The sequence below is a fragment of the Crocodylus siamensis genome, chromosome 6, assembly GCF_052110815.1.
Source record: "Crocodylus siamensis isolate JL-2025a chromosome 6, ASM5211081v1, whole genome shotgun sequence".
Lineage (NCBI taxonomy): Eukaryota > Metazoa > Chordata > Crocodylia > Crocodylidae > Crocodylus > Crocodylus siamensis.
Genome location: NC_143400.1, coordinates 5,478,790 through 5,496,027, shown reverse-complemented (window position 1 = coordinate 5,496,027; position 17,238 = coordinate 5,478,790). Strand labels below are relative to the sequence as shown.

Sequence of the window (17,238 nt, the reverse complement as noted above, 5' to 3'; positions counted from 1 at the left end):
ATTTCTGGGGCTGCATTGCCCCCTCGTGGCCTTGGGCTGCACCGCTCCGTGCCACGGATCCTCCTCCCCAATGCCCCCGACAGCCGCTCTCAGAGCCTGCCACAGACCAGACAAAGGCTGCGTGCGGGGGAGGGCACGCAGCCTAGTGCTGATAGCGGAGGCGGGAAGCAGGACCCCTGGGAGATGCACCACGTCCACCCCTTGCCGAGTCGGGAGCATCCCCCACGTCCCAGCCTTGGGGTGGGGGGTGAAGCCCAGCCTGGCAGCCCATTGCATGGGCATGGCCAGGGCCTCAGCAGCGACAGGTGCCACCTGCAAGGCAGGAAACCAACCGCACGGGCCGTGCAGGAGGAGTGGGGAGCGCAACCCCACAGCTCGGTCCTGCAGCCAGGTAACGGTGCCAGCCGGGCCTGGAGCTGAGCTGCCCAAGGAGGCCTGGGCCCTGCACCGCTGGCTCCTCATGCCACCTAGCCTCTCAGCATCCGACAGCTCTGCCCAGAGCTTGGCCGGAGCCCAGGGGTGGCTGCAGACGCTCCATAAATCCCACCAGCACTGATGCCAACCCTTGCAGGGGTGAGCGTGGGGCAGCAGGGCCCCTGCCTGGGGGGGTGGTCCCAGGTTTGCTAGCCGTCCCTCCCCGCTTTCTCCCAGCCGTGGGGAAGCTGGGACATCCACGCCTGTGATGTCAGGCTTTCCACCTGTGATGTCACACCTTGCACGCGGGGTTCCATTCTGCGCTGCAGCCCGGGCGGAGAGCGCTGCGGTACGTCTCACCCACGGGGGTTTCTCCGCTTCCCCCGCCCCAGCATCAATCTGGAGGCCCTGAGCAAAGGGGTAAGCTCAGGGGTTGTGCCCCACGCTGCAGGCAGGCTGTCCGTTCACCCCTTTGGGTGCCCCCCCCTTGGTGCGCACGCTGCGACACGGCGGCACTCAGAGCGTCTCACACTGCATTGCTCGTCCCCGGCCCAGGGCTCTGGTCCTCGCCTTCCCAGGATGTTCACAGCTGCAGGAATCGGGCTCCTCTTGCTGGTCACTGGCTCTGCGTGCGATGACACCGCAGCCGATGACATCGGGCCCCACACGATGGGCCGCATCGCGGAGCTCCTGTCCCCTGAGGAGTGCCACGAGTTCTACGTGGACATCACCAGCCCCGAGGAGGACGTGGACAAGGAGCTGGCCCGCCTCTCCGAGGAGAACAACCCCATCCACGCCCGCCCCCGGCGCGCCATCGCCCGCACGGAGCAGTGTCGGGACATCCTGACCCAGTGGCTCAGGACCGACGGCAACGCGCTGTACTGGGACCGGCTGGCCCGTGCCCTCCGCCGCATCGGGCGCCCCGATGTCTCCTACGAGCTGGGCAAGAACCTGAACCAGGACAAAAACCTGGAGCTGAAGCGGAACGTGGACGAGTACCACGAGCGGGTGGCACACCTCACCTCCTCCCTGCTGCTGGAGGACGACGAGAAGTATGGCGAGACGCACCAGCGTGGGCAGGCGCGGCGAGCCCGTGGCACCAGGCTGGCGCGCGGGGACTGGGGTGACCTCGAGCTGGTCATTGAGAGGCGACCACAGCCCCCTTACAACAGGAGCCTCTTCAGCTGGGTCGGCCCCATGGCCACCGGCTTCGCGGGCGGGCTCCTCGCCTCCATCCTGCTGGTGGCTGCGGCCCTGTACTCCTGCCTCTGGGCCCTGAGCCCTGACACCTCGGGGCACCCCCCTCACAGCCACGGCTCCCTGCTGCCACCCCTGGCTCACGCCCGGTGGGGTGTGGACAGCCACGGTTACCCCTGGCTTGTCAGCCACGACTTGGAGGAGGAGGCCTCCGACGACGCCAGCCTGGATGGAGAGCCCTAGCACGCCCTGCCCCACTGGCCACGGGCCGGCTTGGCTCACGCAGGGTGTGCCCGACGGGGGCTCGCGCCCAGGGCCCCCCTCCACCTGTGCCAAGAGCATTTCTGGGCGAATGGAGATGAAGGAGCTGGAAGCTGCAGTGTTGGAAGGGGGGTTGGAAGAGGGGGCTGGGGGGGCTGCCAGGGAGTGGAGGGGGGTGCTGGCAGGAGGGGTGTGGGGGTGCTGGGGAAGGCATTGGCAGGCAGTGGGAGGGCAAAGCTGGGGGGGAAGGGCATGGGGTGCAGACCCATGTTGGGCTGCTGATGCAGCCGTGTCCATGGACATTTGCTGGGTTCCCCACCCCCGCCGGCCCCTCAAGGCACAGCACTGCCCAGGCACCGACCCTGCCCCCCCGTAACGGAGCAGTATTGAGTGGGGATCAGCCGCCCCCCCTTTATGAAGCGCCATTGCCCTGGGACTGCTTTCCCATCCCCGATGGCATAGCTTTACCAGGGCACCAACCCTGCCCCCCTACCCCCCCCATAATGGAGTGGCATTGCCCAGGGACTTGGGGTGGGGGCAAGGGCTCGGGGGGTTACAAAGCCAACAAAGACAGCCCCACCGGAGAGAAGAGGTAAAACAAGATGGACGAACCTTTTATTGCAAATCCCAAAGTAAAAAGATGTACAGTACAAAGGAAATCAAAGTTCAGACATCGAACTTCCAGCCCACTTGTGTGTTTACATTCTTTTGCCCCCCCCCCCCAAATCCAATTATTTCCTTGCTCTTTCCTTCATGGAAAAACAGAACAGGAAGCAAAACCTAGGAGGTGCCGGGGGGGGGAGGGGGGGGAGGCAAATACAGCATGGAGAAAACCAAGACAGAATCCAGAACGAGCCACGCGAGCGATGTGGAGAGAAAGGAAAAGCTTTGCCCCGATGGCTGTGGAGAAGCTGGGTCGACTGGAGCAGTGCAGTTCAAAAATGACTCTCAGTTAGCAGCATTTATGGTACCATCACGTTTTCCCCTCCACTTAGTCCATGATTCCACTGTGCACTGGAAAGCACTTTCAGCTGTGAACCTCAAAGCACTTCACAAACATTAACTAATTAAGCCTCACAACACCCCTGTGAGGTAGGTAATTAGACACCCATTTTACAGATGGGCAGAACTGAGGCACAGAGAGGGTAAAGTGACTTGCCCAAGGTCACGCAACACGTCCACAGTAGAGCTGGAAGAAGAACCCACGAGCCCCGATTCCCGAGCTCCCGCTCTAGCCCCTGGACAGCACTCCTCAGCTCACCCGCTCAGAAGACACGTCCCATGCGCACGCACATTCACACCGCGCTCTATAAAACCACAACACGCAGCAAACTTGCAAAGGGGAAAGAGGAAATATTTTGCTCTTGCCTTTAACTTCTTTGAAAACATTCTGCTCCGAGAGTGACAGAGCGATGGCCCAAGGCGGAGCCATGCCGCCAGGGCCTGCCCGTCCCACCACGTTGTTCTTGCGCTCGTGGCTGGCAGTGCCTGCCATGCGCCAGGCTCCGAGCAGAGACCAACGAACGCCAAGAAAGGCGGCTTTTCTGGGTACTAATTTTTGCTGTTCGGGCAAAATCACTACTTGGAAAAACAACCTTAAGAGAACCTCTCGGTCATGGGCCTTGCAAACGCTTGGACTCGACACAGGCTGCCGGGCACAGCTAGTGCGACCCTGACGCACCACCCAACCCTTCCAGGAAAGCAAAAATGAAGTGTAACAAGCTGCTCTGAGCCCTGGGCTGGTGGCGAGACGTGTGTGCCTACCACTGCCTTTACCAACAGTCTGGAAGAGCCAGCTGGGCCCTACAGGCCCTGCCCCAGCTCCAATGCAGAGAGGCTCTCCAGTACTCGGCCGAGCCGGGAGCTTGCCCGTTCCGGCCCCACGGCTGCTGCAGTCCCAGCTGCCCAAGTCTGTGTTACAGCAGCACAGGCCCCACACGACCCATGCCCAAGGCAGAAAAAGAATGGGATGGCAAAAGACCACAGAAGGCACCTTGTCCCTGGCACAGCTAGTGCAGTGCTAGCTGCTCCTCTCGAACCACCCGTGCAAAAGCCACCTTAGTCTGGGCCCTGCAGCAGGGGGAACGTTGCACCCCAAGGACAGAGGGCCAGAAGAGCTGGCTCAGGATAGTCTCCAGTGCAGACAGAGGGGCTGGGTGGCGGGCAGTGCAGCCTGAAGTCCCCTGCAACACGGCAGGGTTGGCCGCCACATGGGCCCCTACCCATGTCCACGCAGGAGAGAAGTCCAGGCTGCCTGGCTCTCCACTGTAGGGCTCAGCCGAGCGTGCCAACCAGCGGGACCCATGCTGATGGCGGTTTCTGCGCTGCCTCTCTAGGCCTTTCCCAAGTCCTACCACTTGGCCTCACGAAGGCCACCAAACCGCCCTCAGGGAGCAGCACTGCAACCGCAGCAGCAGCCTTCGCAGGGGCGTGCCACGCCGTGGTTCCAGAGCTGTAGCGACCCGTCTGCTAGATACCAGCAAAGCGCCACAAGCCTCTTAAACGCATCACATCAAAACCAAAACCACTGCCAAACCCTTCCCCTGCATCCTCCCCTGGCCCAGTCTGACTGGTCTCCATGATCCGTACTTTGAACAAACAACCAGAAATCAAAACCACGGAAGCAAGGATTTGGGAGGGGGGTAAAGGAAAACCACCAATCAGGCAAGTAACTGGAGCACCAAGGCCACCTCCCCTGGTGCAGCAGAAAGGGCGACTTTTATTTTATTTCCTTTTGGTGCATAGCAGTGAACAGTTTACCCATGTCTGGGGAAAATGGTTAGGAGCCACCATGCCATCTCTAGTCTGCTCATCTTCACCGCTGCCCTTTCAGAGCTTGAACATTTGTCGCGGAGTAAAAACCGAATCATTCAAAAGAAAAAATAAAACCAACAGAAAACACTTGGGTGTTGCCTTTGCTGTGTCAGTTCCTGGGTTTATTTATTTAGGTTTGTTCTCATCAGCATCTGTCTTTAATAAAAAACCGTGAACAGGAAACGCGAGCAAAGCCGCTTGGCCTGGCATGCTTTTATCCCTTCCCCCTCTCTGCTCTTCTAGAAGCAAGGTAATAAAGTAAGGAGAGAAGGTTTTATAGCACGTTGGGGGGGGCGGGGAGGCACTTATTCCAGACGAAACCTTTTGGCAATGCGCTTTAACTTGGCAACGGCACACTTAATTTGTTCTCACAACCCTGAACCCACCATCGTTTTTTTCCACATCGAACCACATATCTGAACTGAGGCCATTGCTACAAAACATAATAATGGCTATCGTGCGTGTATTTCTATTCCGTGACTGCATATAAAACTCAAGTCTTATTTTGAACCAAAGCTTCCTTCCTTCCTTTCCTCATCTTCACCCGGTGAAGATGAACAAAAATGCAGACCCATTTTCTCAGCACCGGTGACCTCTGCCTGAGGGACGTATCTGCCACAGAACGGAAATGACAAAAAACAGAAACAAAGAAACTGTGAAACTTTCCCTTGAGCAGGAGAGCCGACTCCTCTGCCAGTCAACAGTTGGGAAAACCATTCCTTCATCTCTTTTCAGCAAGCCTGATTGTTGAGTGATACCACTGGCCTCTGTTTGTATTAAAGATCCAATATTTAAAAACATCTCTAGCTTGTAGGGAAGGTTAACTTCCAATTATTCTAGTGGCAGGATGGAAGTGCCAGCGTGAGCATTAGATGCACCAAGCTTCACATATGGACCAGTAGCCCAGCTTCAGAACAATTATGATTTAGCCAAATCTTGCATAGAAGTGGTCAGAACTTATTGCACACTGGAAACCAAAAATAGATCTATTTTTGTCGTTGTAAAGATAATTTGCAATAAAGCTTTGTCTGTTTGGGGGTGGGGTCCGTTTTGTTTTTGTGGGATGTACATTGGCTGACAACATCTAAAATCTAAGGAAAAAAGGAAAAATATTTAAAAAATAAAAATAAACATGGACAATGGCATAAGCCAGAAGCCATTCTATTTAATTTTTGTAATTCTTTGTATTTACAAAAAGGCATGCTGATAAAATAAAGTGATATATTACAGTATTTATAATATTCTCTTAAAAAGTTCAACCACACTTTTCAGCTATTTTTGTGCTGTTTACAATGTAGCCTGTACATATGTATGTAGTTTTCATCTTTATTATACATCATATCCTAGGAGTAACTGGAGTAGGATCTAACAGGAGAGAAATGGTTCTTCGCTGTTATCAGGTACAGTAGAGCTCCTCCACTGACATCGGCATGGCTAGACTGCATTTAGAAAGTCCAACTTGACACAGATGTCTCTCCAATGGCTTGGGGTTTTTTTATGTGACACTTCTCTGGGTTGTGAGATTAGACAAACTGAACTTCCTGCCATTTACCCGTTCTGCTGTCTCAGCTTTTCCACTTCCATGGATCCCCTTTATTTGGTCCACATTCAAACATCCTACTTCCTTCATTATACCCTACCAATTCAATGCACGCTACCACCACCACTCCCTCCCCCTCTGCCCAGCGGCACTGTAACCGAGACGACTGTCTTCCCTATTTAAGCTGCAGATGAAACTGTCCTTTCTGGTGCATCGTTACCTTACCCCCTTGGTAAGATCTATTCCACGTGCTTGCCCCGAAGAAATATCACCCGGGTGATACTTGACAGCTGGTTTACTGACCGAGGAGGACACACTGAAACAGGGTATTTGGGGACGTTTGAGGGTCTTGGATCATTAAGAAACACCAAGTTTTGAGCTTTTCCTGTGACATTCCCACACAGACTTACCCCTGCAGAGTTCAGACTAGTCAAGAGGTAGCTCTAATCCCTACCCAACCCGCAGGACCTTGACATTACTACTGTATGACAACGTATGAAATGGAAGAAGGCGAAGGCACGGGACGTCTGACACCTGACTCCCAGCACTGCGCCCCATGTCACGTTGCTAGTTGACTGTCAACTGTAACGTGTTGCTTTGTGTTAAAAACCTTGTGGCCACGGAAGCAAGGAAAACCGTCAAAAGTGCAAGCTGCAAAAAGCAGTAATCGATGGAAGAACGAAAGAAGAGTTTCAGCAACCTGCCTGCACCTCAGCCCACCTGCCCGCAGGACACGAGAATGCCAACATCACGAACCACAGCTCAGCTGCGCGAGCTGTGCTCCCCGTCCCTTTGTACGATTGCTTTATAGAAGTTCCTAAATTGCACCTTCAGTCAACGTGCTATTTCCTATAGCACATTAACTTCTACGCAAAACAGTGCCAATGCTGCTGTAGGGAGGCTGAATAATAATAACCAAGAAGAAGAAGAATGCTAAATGTTGCAGGGTACAAATGAACTTATTGATTGGTTGGTACTTTTAAGCCCTAGATTTGGTTTTACAGTGACATAGTAATACAAGCCATTCTTGAATTTCCTATCATCTCCCCTCACATGGGATCCAGAGCAGCATTTAGGTTTTTTTGTTCTGTGTGTTGTTGTTTTTTTAAATGTGCAGAAGATGGCTGTATGGAAAAGACAGGTTGTTAAACATACACACACACAATTGCTTCATCTGCTTACAGTATTTCACTTTTCCCTATCAGCGGGTGTATGAAAGAGATTGTTAAGAATTGGTACATACCAGTGAAGGGCATGATTCTATTTAAGGTTAATCTCCAAATACAGTGTGTGGTGGTCAGTGGAGTGCCTTGAACTTATGGCTTAACGCACTGCTGTGGACAGAGTACTGAGTTTCTTGTGGATTAATGATTCTTCATGCATGATTCCTGGTCACAGCATGCCATCATGCAAATCATTTCTATGCATTGAACGAGCACAATTTTTTTGGAATCAGCCTGAGCAGTCTCCAGGCTGAAGATACCTGATTTCCCCATCTCCCAAACCAAGTGAAGCCCATGTAGAAAGTAGAATGCAGATAATAAATACCAAATAAACTATGACAACTGAATGCATGGGCTAAATGGGTGCCGTTTTGTTTCTTTTTGTTTGTTTGTTTTGCTTTTTTCATTTTTTGCTGCTTAACTAAATGCAGGAATGCAAATCTAGTTTTGCATGAACAAACCCTTTAACATTGTGACTTCTGGGTTTTCCTCTGATAATCAACAAAATGAGAAAATAAAATCCATTTTTGGCTGCTTTGGAAAATATATGACTCCTAGCAGCAGGTTTTCTTTTTTTGTGTGTGTGTGTTTTTGTTTTCTGTTTATTAATTTTGCTTGTTTGTCCTAAGTTGCATTGACTGATGTGGAACATGCAGTATCCACCTGCCCAAACAATAGAAAATCCATTTTTTTCTCTTTTTGTTTTTAAACATTTGTTTATAAGGGTCCTTTAAACAGGTGGTAGGTCACTGCTTTAGATGCAACGTTGTCACACAGTAAGCAGACTATGTTTGGTATAAGATCTTCAGGTAAGTGTCTCCACGGCTGTTCTGTATCGATATATGTTGTGAAGTTTGTAAACAATCTTTTCACTTGCAATTTTTTTTTTTATTTGTACAATTTTATTATTTTTGTTCATTTCAACACTTGGATTCCCTGACGTCTCTTTGCCTTTTCGCTCGTTCTCGTCTTCCTTCCTCTGCCCTCTGCTGCTTCTCCTTTTCAGGCTTAGTGACACTGTCATAGGATGGGAGGGAGGCCGTAGAGGGGGTGCCTTCTTTTTTCTCCCGATTCGCTCCTCCATTTTCCAGCTTTGTGGAGGCAGGCTTTCTGCTAATAAAGCCCCGTCGGGCTAGACGAACCCTGTAAGCCCTCTGAATAACCACAGCTGAGACGTCTTCCTGTTTACGCCGGAGCGTGGTTGTGATGGGCTCGTAAGACACTTTGGATGGGTTGGATGCCACAAACCTTTCCTCCATCTGCTGCCTCAAGATGTCCAGCTCCCCGCTGTCCCCCAGCACACGCTTCGTGAAGGCAAACAAGATGTCCAGGCAGTGGATCCTGTCCCCGCTTACCATAGGCAAGTCCATGGCAATAAGTTCAATGGTGTTGGGTTTTGGGACACGGAGAGGGTGCTCCAAAGCATCTGCAAAGTCTGCCAGCTTGCAGTACTCTATGAACTGTGTGGCATCGGGGTCAAACTTCTCCCAGATCTCATAGAAGGTTTCAAAGTCATCCTCACTCAGTGGGTCAGCGCTTTCTTCTGTAGCTACACTGAAATTCTCCAGGATGATTGCAATATACATGTTCACCACAATCAGGAAGGAGATGATGATGTAGCTGACAAAGAAAAATATCCCCACCGAAGGGTTTCCACAGTCCCCCTTGAAGCCACTCCCAGGATGCTCCTTATACAGGTCGCAGTCCGGCGGTCGGTTCAGAATGGGCAGCAGCAGGCCATCCCACCCAGCCGAAGTGGTTATCTGGAACAAGCAGATCATGCTGTTGCCAAAGGTCTCAAAGTTGAACATGTCATCTATGCCGGCCTCATGCTTGACGTAGGCAAAGTTTGACATGCCGAAGATGGAGAAGATGAACATGACCAGGAACAGCAGGAGACCAATGTTGAACAAGGCAGGCAAGGACATCATTAAGGCAAAAAGCAAGGTGCGGATCCCCTTGGCCCCTTTGATCAGACGCAGGATGCGGCCAATGCGGGCCAGGCGGATGACTCGGAAGAGGGTGGGTGATACAAAGTACTTCTCAATGATTTCAGCCAGGAACATTCCTGAAGAAGGGAAGGTAGACGTGTTACAATGGAGCCATATGGAAACCCTAACGTATAAGAGCTCAGGGTGGGAAATACAGAAAGAGCCAATACAGAAATGCCAGCTCAGATTTCCAAATGAGGCCTCTATTTCCCGGTGCCCACCTTGACACAAGGAGTGGTGGCATTTGCCAGCCCTTCTTGATATTTCAAAGCAGCGTGGGATGACTTTTTTGGCAGGCATGTCACATATTAGCCCTGCACCCTCCCTGAGTGCAGTTCTTATCCCCTTCCCCTACACACTCTGCTGCTCTGCTTTGTTCCCTACCTTATGCTCCCTGCCTGATCTGCTGCTCTCCTTTCTGCTTCCTACCCAAGCTGCTGCTGTCTGTCCAGTAGTACTTTCCAAAATTCATTTTGTAAGACCGATCTGGCCTGGGTTTGGCTGCAGGACAATCTTTAAGCTCTGCCCCAGGTAGGCCAAAACCTGGGCTCAGCTGGGCCTAGTCAGTCTTGGAAAACCTTGTGTAATTTATACACTTGAAAGAAAAGCAGTGGATGGAAAGGGGCTCCTGAGCTCCACTTAGCATTTCCAGATTTAATTCCAAACCAAACCGATGCTACGCATCCCATGCCAACTGAGGCTGCCTGCATCTACAAAGACCATCTGAGCAATTAGTAAGCATTAATGGAATTAGGTCTCCAGGTATCCTGGTGATATTCACCATGCTTCTGTTTTACAGACAGAAAACCAAATCACAAAGAAGAGACTTACCCACTATCACACAGTGAGAGAAAGGGAAAGGCAGGCGTCTAGACTCCCAGTCTTTGGCTTTAGTTACCAAACCATGCTCTTCTCACAGAGTCAGCAATAGAACTCAGGAGTTCTGGTGTCTGGTCCTCCCCTTTAACTAGGAGGCCACTGTCCATCTCCTGCTATCCTGTAACCATCGATTTCTAGCAAGGACAGCCTTATCCCACACACCCCAGCAAACGCCACAACACAAAAGCCTCTGCCAGCTCCTCCACTTACCCACGATGGACAGAATCACGACCACGAAGTCAAAAATATTCCACCCGACAGTGAAATAATAGTGCCGCAAGGCAAACATCTTCAGCACGCACTCACAGGTGAAGAAGATGACAAACACCAGGTTGATCCAAGAGAGGATATCTTCCATCTGCTTACTCTGAGTGTCTGTCTCCACCATCATGGTCACCATGTTGAGACAAATGAGGATCATGATGACTATGTCAAACGCTTGTTGTGTGACGAAGTCAAAGACAGCTCCTTGGACGCGGTTCTGCATTTCGGGAGAGAAGGCATGGAGGGAAGTGGGAAAACAAACAGAAAGTTCAGGGAGGAGCCTGCTACCTGAAAAAAAACAAAGATGGATGGGATGTTTCTGGTCCTTCTCAAGCCCAGAGTCCCAGGGAGGCTTTCAAGGCGGTTTCTACAAAACATTTCCATTTGTCAGCAGCCCAGATGATTTTGGCCTTCTGAAGGTGACCAACATACCCCAAAACATAACATCTGTTACCAGCATTGATCTTGCCAGTAGCCTGGTTGATCCTGCCAGTAGCATATGCTTGTCTCAAAGATTAACCATCCCCAATGTATCCATGACTTTTGCTGAGAGTCTGAGGCAGGGCAGCACTAGTCCCCAATTAGAGAGGACTGATGCTGACTGCAGGGCAGTGCTGACCTCCTCTGGGAACTTGTGCTGGGAGAAGCGCAGCCATGGCAATTTCCTTTTCTTCTCAATGAGCTCTGCAGCTTGTTCTGCACTCCATGCTGGCAGCAAGGCACCGCTGGTGCCTGGGACCTGAACTAGCTCATGCAATGCTAGCTTGGGGCTGTGTCTGCCATTAAAGCTTCCGAATGACCTGGCCAAAGCCACACTAGAAGTCTGTAGCGGATCAGGAACCCGCATGGACCGACTGGGATCATACCACCTTTGTCTCCAGTGCCAATCTTCTGGAACTAGCTCAACCCTGCTGCCCAATGCCCAGAACCTGCACCACTGGTGGCTACCTTACGTACCAAGCAGCAGCCCCCTGCCCACTCAGACAGATTCCCCATCTGTTCTGTAGCTCTTTCAACCAGATAAGGCTCTTACCCTGGATTAAGAGAAAGGGCCGTTTTCTAGAGTCTTGTAAATTAGCCAGAAACTGATTTACGTCAAATGCTAATGTGGCTTCAAGACCTTTCCTTTGTATCAGCTCTGTAGAAGTGAACTAACCACACAGGGTAAAAATGGCAGCTGTACTTTATTCTTCCTCCAATTCCATCTGCACCTTTTTGTCAAGGGACGGACATTTGCAATGTAATGCCAGAAGCACAACAGCGCAGTCTAGAACCAGTCTTCACATGTGCTTTTGGGGGCTAAAGACTTTCAAAACCCACCTTGGAGGACTGTTCCTACAAACTGCTTTAAGGCCTACACTCACCAGAGGGCGGGGAATGGGTTTCTGAGGTTTCTTGGAGCCCAGCTTTTTCATGGCATTGTAGTATTTCTTCTGTTCTTCTGTCATGAAGATATCCTGACCTCCAAAGTAAAAGGGAGAAAAGAAGAAAGGAACCTGGTTATAATCGGTTCATTCATGTTGAGGGAGAGGGATCACAGTCCTGGCTGTGCTGTCACGACACGCAACAAATGGGAAGCTGCTAGTACCTTGCACCAACACCTAATAGTTACTGGACTGCCACGAGAGCCAAGTGTTGCATTGGTCTGAACTGCACAATTTCCCTAGCCCCTTTTCCTTCTGACATATGATTCTACTGAGAAATCACAACATTTGCTCCTTTATTATCCCTTGAGTTGCAGATCACCTATGAACACTAAGACAAAGACCATTTACCCTGATGTGAGGAACCTCCCTGCTTCAGGATGTATGTGAAAGGGCCAGGATAGGGAGGAAAATTCAGACAGAGCAGCAAGAGAGGACACTATTTGTGTCATATCCTACTTCTACCTGCTTAATGAACTTCAACCTTTCATGCTCTAACCAAGACCAGAAAACAGAGAAGTCCCTGAAAATCAAGGCTGTGGGATCCTACAGCTTTCCTGAACCTCACAATCTGAGAGAAGAGACAGGTTGGCCCTTGTTTTTCTGAACAGGCTGGTCCAGGCCCTTCTTCTAAACAGGCACTGCAGGCTAGCTAGAGAAGGCAGCATGTAGGCCATTTGGGAATCCAAGTCCAAAGAGATGAGGCTCAGTGCAGGAAACTCCCCATTTGACAGCAGGGTGCCTCATGCCTCAAGCTCCACAAACCTACCAACAGTCAGCTTGGGGCTGCCTATCTAATCAATAATGAAGGTGACCTATCTTTTTCTTTTGTTGATTGAAGTTGTCAATGATGACACCAATGAACAAATTCAGGGTGAAGAAGGAGCCGAAGATGATGAAGATTACAAAGTAGATGTACATGTAGATGTTGTCCTCGTACTTTGGTTGCTCTTCTGGCTGAATGGGGGATGGGGGTGGGGGAAGAGAAGAGAAAGGCATTTCAAAAAAGCTATAAAGTACATTAAACGTGATTTGTTAATCACAGAGGAAATGTAAAAATCGAGGCAAGAATGAATGCTGGCATGGTAAAAATCAAGGTGAAAGATACTGGCTGATCAAGAAGTGGAAACAAACACTGTTTGAATCTTTTCCTCATTCTTGCTGCTGTTTGTCTTGCATTTCACCCGTGTGAAGTCAGAGCAGCCCCGCCCCATCTGGATGAAAAAAACCACACATCCTCTCCCTGCTCCCTTTGCATTCCTTTTCCAGTACCGGGCTACCCCAGCTTAGCTCTCCTTTGGTGACCCTCATCCCTTTTGGTTCTGTACAATACCCTTAAATAGTCAGCAACACAGAAACAGCAGGGAAGGAAACATCTTGATCGCCTATTGAGATCATTACGAATAATGAAATGGACTTCAGTTCTAGGCGTTAAGAAACAAAAATTAAACAACTGGGATTCTCGGGAAGGGCTTTTTACAGACTTATACTTTACCTTTCTGGAATCTACTGCTGCATACATGATGTCCATCCAACCCTTGAACGTAGCCTAGCAAAGAAAGCACATACTCCTTTAGACAGAAGTCATTTGAAATGAGACTGGAAGGATCTGATCTGTGGTGCATAGTTGCCCGAGCAGAGGACTCGTTTACTCTCTTGCTCTCCTTTTGTAACATAGTACTTAATTTCACTTTTTTTTAGGAGCTGTAATTTTATACGTAATTTATTTAAAACTGCATGCTTCACTTAAGCTAAGCACAAAGCTTTATCTTCACTAATCATTTATAAGAAAATTTCTGTTTGGCTTTTGTACTGTTGCCTGATAAAAAATAGAACTTGGTGTCTCTTTGTACATGCAAGGGATGAGAACCCCCCCCCACCCAGAGAGAAGTCAGTATAAAACAACTAAACTATTTATAAGACAATATAGGACTCAAATACTTGACCCAAAGCCCAGTGAAGCCAATGCAGGTGTTGAACTAGGGGTTGATGAGAAGGAAGAACCCACAGATGGAGACAAACTGAAGAGCTATCACCTAACAGCAAACAGAGGTGAAGACGACAAAACTCACAACTTGTAGAAGTGCCAGGTATCCTGCCCCAACATTGTCAAAGTTAATTTTCACATTCTTCCATCGGATCTCGGTGGAGTTGGGTGGCATCAGTGCTTCACAGTCAGTCTTGTTGTTCACAAACTCTATTTCGAAGCGCTCCTCGGAGGTTTCGTTAAAGCAGTAATGGTATTTCCCGGCAAACAGGTTAACCCCCATAATGCTGAAAATCAGCCAGAAGATAAGGCAGACCAACAACACATTCATAATGGAAGGGATAGCGCCAACCAGGGCATTGACAACCACCTGCGTTGGAAGGGGTGGGAAAAAGTTTTAGTACAAAACAGAAACCAGCAGGCAGCAGGCATCAATACAGCTGTTTTTTGGGGGGGAATAGAAGGTCAGGCCACTGACAGACCTGTGGCTTTTACACCAGGCAAGAGTTTGCAGGGAACTTATTTCAAGTGTTGCAAAGTTCTGCTCAGAAGCCACCTGCTGAGGTCCTGTTCATTCAAGAAACAGGGCAAACTCCTGCTGAGTTTGCTGGCTTTGCTTCTGTTTTCCTGTTGTTTTTTTTGGCAGAAGCATTTTTAAGTAATTTTGGTTGCCAAAGGGGAAAAAACCAATGTTTGTGAGTGAGGCTGGGCTCAAACTCTCTGGGCTCCTAACTAGCTACAATTTACTCAGAGCCAGGTCTGTTCATGCTTTCGGAGGGATGTCTCAGCCAGTGCCTTTGTGGCCATTCCCCACTTTAAAACAAGGCTGTGATCACTTTGCGGCCCACCTCCTGCTCCCACCGAGGCTGACAATGAATTCTGAGCCACTGACTTCAATGGGAGCAGGATCAGGCCCAAATATCACTCTCTCGAGACTAAGCAGTGAGTCCATGTGAACACCAAGATTGTCGTCGTGAGTAAGCAAGGCCAATCATGTTGTCTCAGGCAAAGAGCTGAGCATGCAGGTTTGCAGGCTCAAGAAGAAAGAAAAGCCATATTCCCTCCTCCGAACTGTAGCAAATAAGGCAGGAAGTGGCGTGCTTTGCAGTCACAGCGCATGTCTTTCACCGTTTTCTAATTCGAATCTTTCAGGATTTGAGCAGCGTTTCCCCAAGCTCCCTTCTGACCCAGGCCCAGGAACATTACACGCTCACCTGCCCTTAATGCAGCTAGCCTGGTAGGTAGCCAGTCTTTTGTGATTTCCTGCATTAGTTCCCTCTAATAAATGAAAGATGAAAGTCATCCTGTCCCTTCAGCCTAGGGACACAGGCCATGGGCTAGGCCTGGCTGAAATCACTTGCATCCTTGGCTCAGTGAGACAGGCAGTGCCCTAGAAAAGAGGGGTTTGGGGTTCTGGCTACTGGTCCTGCCTGCAGTGGGGCAGCAGTTCTCCCATTAGCATCTACCCATTTTATCCATGACCATTAAGCGCAATGTGCAGAAACATCCAGGAGCAGAGGCCAGGACCGAAGGCCCTTTCCCTTCCAGGGCACTGCCCATTGGACCGAGCCTCTTGTTTGCTCTCCTTCTGGCCGCATATATCTTCCCTTCCTGGTTGTCGAGTGACCCTCCTCAGTGGGGAGGAAGAAGGGAGGGGAAGGGTGTTTTGGGCAATGCCTGGCCCATGGCCTGCGTTTCAGAGCTCTGTGCTGGGAAGTGGGAGATGCAGGCCAGACGCCTTGTGGTTGAGAGAGACCTAGAACCAGAGTGGGTCTCCTGCTCCCATGGCAAGTTCCCTAACCCCTGGCTATTAGGATAGAAGGCGGGAGGAGCCTCCTCCCGCATCTTCTGCGATTCACATGGGGTTAACATGCCTCCCTAGATGGAAAAGAATCTAACACCCATATGAAATGGTCTGAAATGCCATGTGTGCAGCACACTCTCGCTGGTAAGTGCTATTTACCTAGTTAATGGCAGCGCTGGATTCAGGCCTGAGCATCAAGTAGTCTGCTCTGCAAGGTTTGATTCAAACTGCACAGCGGTTTTGTACTGCCTTATAATGGCCCATGGTCAGACATGGGCCCTCTGCATGTAGGCTCGATGCAACCTCCCCTCCCATTCTATGTCACACTGTCCCACTTTGCTGCAAAGGGTGCACGTAACAGTGATCATCACCCACCTTACTTTGAGACTATTCAGATGCTGGCAAGCCCCAGGCTAACACAGCTAACTACCTCTCTCCAAACCCCAACTAGTCACAGAAACAGGAGAAAGTTTTGCTTCCTGTAACCATTTACCAAAATAAATGCATTCAGCTTACACTGTTTAAATTGATCATTAAAACCATAGCCAACTTTCAAAAGATCTGAGAGAGGGAACATGGCTTTTGTGTGCAGACTGTGCATTGGCAATTGACAAAAATGCATGCATGTTTCATAGCATTACTGTCATACTCCCTGAATAAATTTAAGAGCACAGCAAGCTCTTTAAAATGCAGATTACTATGGAGGAGAGAAAAGCAAAGAACTACATTTAATGTTTCCTTTGCAAAGGCATTTTGAATCTCTGTCCGTTGGGTAAGACTGATTGTTTTGGAGCTATGGGGCATCAACACGCTTCTCAAAGTCAGAACAAAACAAAACAAAAGCTTTTGGAAAGTTACCGAGTTGCACAGTTCCAGTTAAATGCTTTGCATCAATTCTGCTGAACTGAAGTTTTAACTGTGTGGATTTCTTGATTCCACCATTTCAAATCCAAACAAAACACTGTCAGACATGAGGTTATGTGTTTTTAAGTGGTGTTTATTATCAAGGAAGTTTCTGCTATCACTTGTCCTTTATGATCATACTGTGCTCCTTGACTGTGTGCTGTCATGCCTTAGACCACAATGAAGAATTACTTTTAACCAACAAAAGTGCATGTGCCCCAATGGCAACAAGCACATTCATTTTGTGTTGATCTTGTACAACAGGTGAATCAGTTCTGCCAAACTTATCCTGAGCCATGGGCCCCTGCTCAACGTATGGCCCCATACGAGGCCATTGTAGGAAGAGCACGTACAGAGCATCTTACTGGCCTATGTGCCAGTGGAACTGCTGGGGTGCAGTGCCGGGTACCCCGTGTGTGTGGGACAGAGTCCTCCTGCACAGGGCCTGATCTCTTGCTCCTTGTGCCACTGAAACAAATGCCACTTGCTGTGATCAGGCTTTACCCTGGGTAGGCCAGAGTTTAGTGTCAGACTAAG

General features: G+C 49.9%; 2 protein-coding genes across 6 annotated transcripts in view; one reads left to right on the top strand and one right to left on the bottom strand.

The window, feature by feature from the left end:
- Positions 1-602: 602 nt before the first annotated feature.
- Positions 603-1,854, top strand: TMDD1 (transmembrane and death domain 1). The gene has a single exon (XM_090054285.1). The coding sequence runs from the start codon at positions 994-996 to the stop codon at positions 1,852-1,854; it is 861 nt and encodes a 286-aa protein (XP_089910411.1). The 5' UTR covers positions 603-993.
- Positions 1,855-2,118: 264 nt separating this feature from the next.
- The window catches only part of SCN8A (sodium voltage-gated channel alpha subunit 8), a 90,438-nt gene continuing 75,318 nt past the window's right edge, over positions 2,119-17,238 (bottom strand). For all 5 annotated transcript variants that reach the window (XM_090056026.1, XM_090056021.1, XM_090056024.1 and 2 more), the window contains 6 exons: positions 14,080-14,364; positions 13,503-13,556; positions 12,827-12,964; positions 11,948-12,052; positions 10,530-10,800; positions 2,119-9,517 (listed from right to left, as the gene is read on the bottom strand). In XM_090056026.1, the coding sequence (XP_089912152.1) occupies positions 8,370-9,517; positions 10,530-10,800; positions 11,948-12,052; positions 12,827-12,964; positions 13,503-13,556; positions 14,080-14,364 (2,001 nt within the window). In that variant the 3' untranslated portion in view covers positions 2,119-8,369. The remainder of the gene's footprint in view (positions 9,518-10,529; positions 10,801-11,947; positions 12,053-12,826; positions 12,965-13,502; positions 13,557-14,079; positions 14,365-17,238) is intronic.